The sequence below is a fragment of the Arachis hypogaea genome, chromosome 5 (genome assembly GCF_003086295.3).
Source record: "Arachis hypogaea cultivar Tifrunner chromosome 5, arahy.Tifrunner.gnm2.J5K5, whole genome shotgun sequence".
Lineage (NCBI taxonomy): Eukaryota > Viridiplantae > Streptophyta > Magnoliopsida > Fabales > Fabaceae > Arachis > Arachis hypogaea.
In genome coordinates this window covers 98,902,270-98,908,460 of record NC_092040.1, presented here as the reverse complement: position 1 = coordinate 98,908,460, position 6,191 = coordinate 98,902,270, and the positions used below count along the sequence as shown (strand labels likewise).

General features: G+C 34.2%; 1 protein-coding gene across 4 annotated transcripts; it reads right to left on the bottom strand.

Annotated features, from left to right (window-relative positions):
• Positions 1-336: 336 nt before the first annotated feature.
• LOC112802194 (poly(A) RNA polymerase CID14) lies at positions 337-5,675 on the bottom strand. Of its 4 annotated transcripts, none has more exons than XM_025845300.3 (7): positions 5,177-5,673; positions 4,460-4,575; positions 4,265-4,382; positions 3,021-3,269; positions 2,058-2,234; positions 1,807-1,899; positions 337-674 (listed from the first exon to the last, which is right to left on the bottom strand). In XM_025845300.3, exons 4-7 carry the CDS (start codon positions 3,222-3,224, stop codon positions 654-656), a joined length of 495 nt encoding a protein of 164 aa, XP_025701085.1. In that variant the 5' UTR covers positions 3,225-3,269; positions 4,265-4,382; positions 4,460-4,575; positions 5,177-5,673; the 3' UTR covers positions 337-653. The 4 variants fall into 4 exon arrangements, with proteins under 4 accessions (XP_025701085.1, XP_072093688.1, XP_025701084.1 ...); XM_072237587.1 differs by having other exon boundaries at positions 4,265-4,353; positions 5,177-5,610; XM_025845299.3 differs by lacking the exon at positions 337-674 and adding an exon at positions 1,311-1,551 and having other exon boundaries at positions 4,265-4,353; positions 5,177-5,675.
• Positions 5,676-6,191: the final 516 nt, after the last annotated feature.

Sequence of the window (6,191 nt, the reverse complement as noted above, 5' to 3'; positions counted from 1 at the left end):
GGTTGAGAAGAGAAACTAGAGAGGAAAAAAATTATTGGTAGGACTCATCAATTTTTTTTTTCGACATTAGAAAGAAAATGGAGAGAAAACTAATTTTTTTTCTCTCTACTTTTAATACTACTCTTTTACTTTTTTCAATATATTTTATAATATAAAGGTAAAATTGTCTTTTATAATATTTTTTTTCTTATTTTCGTTCCATCCAAACACATCTAAAAAAAATAAAAATTCTCTCAATTTCTTTCCTTTCTTTTCTATTTCCTTTCTCTCTATTTTTTTCTTTTCAACCAAATATAGTCTAAATGAATGACAAGGAAAAAAGTAGAAAAACAATGATGAACAAAGAAGAAACACGTAAAGGTAGCAATAAAAGTGAAAGGCAATTAAAAAAAAAAAAAATAGCCCAATTACACATCTAAGCATTTTTGTATCTAAGTCCAATTAAATACTCTCAAACTCAACAAAAACTATTTTCATTATACCCGCGCATACACGTTTCAATAACGTCTCTTCGGCTTCGCGATCTTCTTTCTTCTTCTTAGCTTTTCTCCTTCTTCTTCTTCTCCTTCCTCCTTCTTCTTTTTCGTGTGTTTTCTCTCAATCGTCATTCTTTTATTATTGCTGTTGTTGGTGTGTTTTCTCTTTTTCTCCTTTTAACTGAAGTTCATTTCGATCTAGAAATGAACCAAATTTGGTTTAGATTTGGTGAATACTTAATAGTAGTATCAAGTGAATCTAACTTAATTCACAAATGAACTGAATTTGGTTCAGATTTGAACAAAAAGTCACTACAAGAAAATAAGCTTTCTGCCACGCTTTAAGAGCGTACCGAAAAGTGCAAAAAAGCGTACCGATAGCTTTTCACCACGCTTTTTGTGCTTTCAGCACGCTTTTGAAAGGGTCACATCCGCCAACGTGCCAATTACTCTATCGCCACGCTTTTGTGGATCTATCGACACACTTTTTTTGTTGTCACGCTTTCATCTCTTGCCACGCTTAAAAAGCATGGCCATAGGTCTTAACTTATAGGTACCGAAAAGTGTACATATCACCACGCTTTTTAAATGTCCCAGAATGTTTGTTTTGGGTACTCTTAAAAAACGTGCCGATAATAAAAATATGGCTACACTTTTTAAAGTGTGGTGATAGCCAGTGATACGGCCACGCTTTAAAAGCGTGGCAATAGCCTTATAAAATTTGAAAAAAAAAACCTTTTTCTTATTTTTACCTTTACCGCCGCAAAATATAAATTTTCAATCTTTTTTATTACCAAACCTACAAATATAGTATGCAATTTTTAGTACAAGATATATCAAACAATAATTAGTAATATATAATTTTTGCGATAATTGTTTTATACATTAAAAACTAATACTCAATACAAAATAAATCTCGAGTTCGAATTCCAAAACTAAAAACTGAAAAAAAAATACAGAAACAATACAACTTATATTCTATTTCCTTTGCTGTTCCTCCTTCCTCTAACTCTTTTAAACTTCCTTCCCTTAGATCATACATAATTGTTTCTAAAACATTTGTGAACTTTTTTACCTACAAAAGATAGTTCCTTGAGCTAAACATTAGTCGTACTACACTGAATTGCAAATTGTAATGTAATATTAGCAAGTCACCATATTAACAAAAATATAAAACTAGAATTAGCAAGTCACCATATTAACAGGAAAAAGAAATGAATTGTAGTCAGATTTGGTTAAAAAAAAAACGTTCAGCAACAATCATTTCAAAGAACCATAGCATTAAGAACACAACATGAATAGTAGGGAATTAGCACAAATTAGATTTCACCTGCTCAAGAAAGTGCATAGCACAAAGTCCAGCCATCTGATTGAAAGAGATGTCAACTACAATATTTTTCACCGTGCATTTCACAACTTGGACCTGCAGTTCATCATCCAAACATCAAAATCAACTCTAGTAAAATTGAGAGTTTGCGATATTATAGTTTGTTTTTAAAAAAATCAAAGATAGCATTTGAAAAACAAACATTAACTTCAAAGTTCTAATGACAACAAAGAATAAGATAGTTTGCCCTTAACCTTTGCACGTATATGTTGTATGTCTGTCACTTGGAATTCAGAATTGCCTTTACTTTGGAGCATACTGCATACCATGTTAGCCAAATCCTCCTCATCCTTTTCATGACTGAGAGCTGTCAAGTCAATATCTCCATCCGGAAGATAAGTTTTTAGCGGGACTGAGCCAAATGGAAGGACCTGTACATGGCCCACAAAAGGGAAAAACATTCATATATGGCCAATGCTATAAAATTGGTATAATGCATATTCATGAATAAATGAACTTGTTATTAGCAATTAAAAGTCCAGGCTTTTAAAATTAGAAGTAATGACGCATCAACTAGAACCAGAAACAAGGTTAAGAAAATCATCGATGTTTGAATTGAAGGCAAATGATTTTAAGAGATTGGTGTCCAATCCCCAAGACAACAAATGGTCCAAGGAAGTGAAGATGCGCATTCAAACTTTCAGCTGATAGGGGACAATGGTGAATTTCTTTAATTGAGGAAGTTCAATGTGTAAAGCGAACTGAATGCATCACATTGAAGGTTGAAGAAAATAGGATCATATTGATCACTAGACTTAAATTGGAAATGATAACTTTCATCTTCCATGGATAAAGTCTATTTTAGATTTTGAAGGAAATCAATTTAGTCATATAAATTAAGACTGTGGCATACAGGAGAAAAAAACAAGATTGCTGTACCCTAATAACAATAATCCATTAAGAAAAATAATGTAATATGGCTTCTTAGGGTAGTAAAATCATACTAGAATCTAACTGCTCTTGAAAGGAAGAGAAAGATAGGAAAACCAAAAAGGGATATATAGGTACCAACCAACCAATCATCCATAAAACAAAACAGACTTCAAAGAATATTCAATGCATGATTAGGCAGACACAAATGCAACAGATTAAAAGAGAAAGCCAATGTTGCACCAATGGAAATTATAAATATGCAAATTGGATCAAAATATTCTAACCTCTGCTCCATAGTAACCTCTAATCAGCCTCCAAACATATTCAATAATCTTCTTTCTAGTCACCTCAGAAATTAAATTTGGTTGAATAGTACATAGTATCTCTTGGGCCCTTTCTTCAGCCATCAGCCATAGTTCCTCATCAAAGAACAGCAGTTGTTGGTTAGGCAAGGATGGGGGAAACAAATTTTCTTGCCTATTTTCCATGGTAGCTGTAAATACCAAAACTTAGATATCCTGCAAATTAAAATCCTAGAAAAAACCAAAACACAAAATGTCAGCATTGTATACAATCACTGCATAAAACAGTAAAACATACCCCCAAAAGCATGGATCTTTTTACAAGGAAATGATGTTCATCAAAACAGAAATAATTAGCCAAATTACATTCCAGTGAACCTAGGATGATGGATAAGATAGAACAAGCAGTACTAGTTAGTCAAATCTATAGTGAATGATGCAAAGTTCTATAGTTGAAAGTCACACAATGCGGCCAATAAGCCCCCACCCAAACCATCAATCACTCCTCATCCAATCCAAATGCTTGCGAAAGAGAACTATGCAGGAAAAGCAGTCACATGATACAGGAACAAAAAAAATAATAATTGGAAGGAAAAACTTGTAAAATAGAGCAGTGACAAATTTGAAGAAACAATGATCATGAGTTAAGACTTCAACTGAGGTGAATTCTGATGGACAAGACATGCAGAAAACTTCTCTCACAATTCACCATCAAAATCAAATTGCAACTCCAATAGTGAGTTCCTTTACTTTATATTACAATGAAGTGAAGCCTTCATCATTAGTGAACCAACACAGAACAAAGCAAGCCATTGATGGCTGAGATGCTGAGTCAAGGATAGGAGAGAAGGAGGTCCTTGTTATGGTTTCAAATGTCGTAACATGTGTGATATCAATATTTTGACAAATTCAAATCCAACACTTACGTTTGATGCAGAAAATTTAGATCACTAACCATTCAACCATGCAGAGAGGAACATAAAAGAATGTACATTGAACTGAGATGGCACCCAAAAACCAAAAACTAATGGCCTTCTGATTTAAAAAAAAAAAAGACAACTATATAGTCACAGAATTTTCCCTCCATGAAAACCCCCATTGTGTCCTCTCACTTACCTCAATAAAGGTGATAAGGTTTTCTGAACCTTTCAAGGAAAAGCCATTCGAATAAATAAATAAATAAACAAATAAAGGTGAAATATGACAGCAATTTTCATAATACTCACAGTTCCAGCATCCAATAGCTTCGTCTCTGAAATTTTTCATTTTTTTCACCATGGGCATAGTAGCAATGCAACACGTCAACACTTCCTACCTAAATTTGATTGAAAAATGCCACAACCCCTGCATCATATAATTATTTGAGGATAAAAAGACTTGATTATACACAAACTCAGAACTCAAGAAACTTTAAAGCTTACCTTCAATTTTTCATGAGCTTCTTTCACGGTTTTTCCATGTTTTCTCATTCTCCAATTATGCCCATCCTTTCTGAAGTATCTCAAAACCGTTCCATCAAATAGAAATAGTGAACCACCTGCAATAATTAAATGCAAGTCATGAAGTAACGTCTTCAAGATCATTTAGCAAAAACTATGAACCTAGAGATGAACTGAAATCATAAACCCTAAACAAAGAAAAATTTTATGCTAAACGACAAAACACTATTAATAATTCCAAATACCATGTGAACTAATAAAGTTATGCAACATGAATACATATGCTCTTTTGCTACCATACTTGAGGGAGAAATTATTTACCAAATTTACTGAAGTGCCATAATCATTGTAGTGAAATTTACAGGATCTATTAGAACACTAGAACATGAATACCTTAACTTCAGATATATTTTTTGGATAGAAGACTTTAACTTCAGATAGTGAGCAACTAAAAATATCTTTACAGTAGAAACTAATTCAACTACATTAATAACATGAGGACTATAGTGAAGTTAAAAAAAATACTACACAAAACAATAATCAACCGCCTTAATATTCAAAAGTTTTGATAATAAAAAATAACATCCCTAATCAGAAGTTCTAATAATCAACACTTTTACCCCTAGTCAGAAGTTCTGATTATCAAAATCCTTATTCTCTAATCAGAATATCAATTCATTATAATAATTAATTATTTACCTGAGAAGAGAAGAAGAGGACGATCAAAGAAGAGAGCAGAGAAGAAGTGGCGAAGCTAACAGAGATGAAGAAGGTGACCAGACTGAGCAGAAAAGCGTCAGTAGTCACCAAGAAGATGGTATCTCTGAGGATCAGTCGTCACTCGTCCATCATCAACTGAGGAGTTTCGTTGAGGGCCGAGGTGTCTCTGAGGCTGGTGTGTGGTGACAGTTGCTGGTCAGGGTGGCGTCGTGCGTGAGGGGAGGAAAGTGCATGGCTAGGAGAGAGGGTTAGGCTCCATGGATGGGTTGGGAAATGGGGTTAGGAAGAAGGCTCCATGGAAGGGTCACGTGTGAAGAGAACGAGGGTTAGGGCTCGATGGTTAGGGTTATGAATGAATGTGGAATTTGGGGGAGGGGGATTGGGAAATTTTGGGAGGAGAGGAAATTGGAGTCAAAATGGCGTAGTTTGGGAGGGGGTTTCTCAAAAAAAAAAAAAAATTAAAAAACTGTGATAACAGGGGAGGGAACTCTATTGGCACGTTTTTGTACGGTGTCATATTAAACACAGGATAGCCACGCTTTTCAAGCGTGTCGATTTTTTTCTATGGCCACGTTTTTCAAGCGTGGTAAAAAAACGTGGTCAAATATCAAATCAGTGGGCACTCTCATAAAAGCGTGCCAATTTCTTTCTATGGGTACGCTTTTCAAGCGTGTCAAAAAAAGCGTGGCCAAATCACAAATCAGTGGCCACCCTCGCAAAAGCGTGTCCGTAGACCACTTTTGGGCACGCTTTAAAAGCGTGGCAAGAAAAACGTGTGCCGACAGGCCTTTTTTCTTGTAGTGAGTGATAAACATTCAATTCATTTTTGCATACAAATGAACTCAACTAAATTAAGAGATGAACCAAATTTTTTAAGAAGTAACATAGTATCAAGTGAACCTAACTCAATTCACAAATGAATCGAATTCGGTTCAAATTTGAATAAAAAGTGAAACATTCAATCAGCAAAAAAAATACATTTCAATTTATTTCT

Coding starts and splice junctions, on each gene's coding strand:
- LOC112802194 (XM_025845299.3), bottom strand. CDS start 3,224: ATGGAAAATAGGCAAGAAAATTTGTTTCCCCCATCCTTGCCTAACCAA. Junction 2,235..3,020: donor GAGGTTACTATGGAGCAGAG/GTTAGAATATTT, acceptor GGCCATGTACAG/GTCCTTCCATTTGGCTCAGT. Junction 1,552..1,806: donor CTATGCACTTTCTTGAGCAG/GTGAAATCTAAT, acceptor TATCTTTTGTAG/GTAAAAAAGTTCACAAATGT.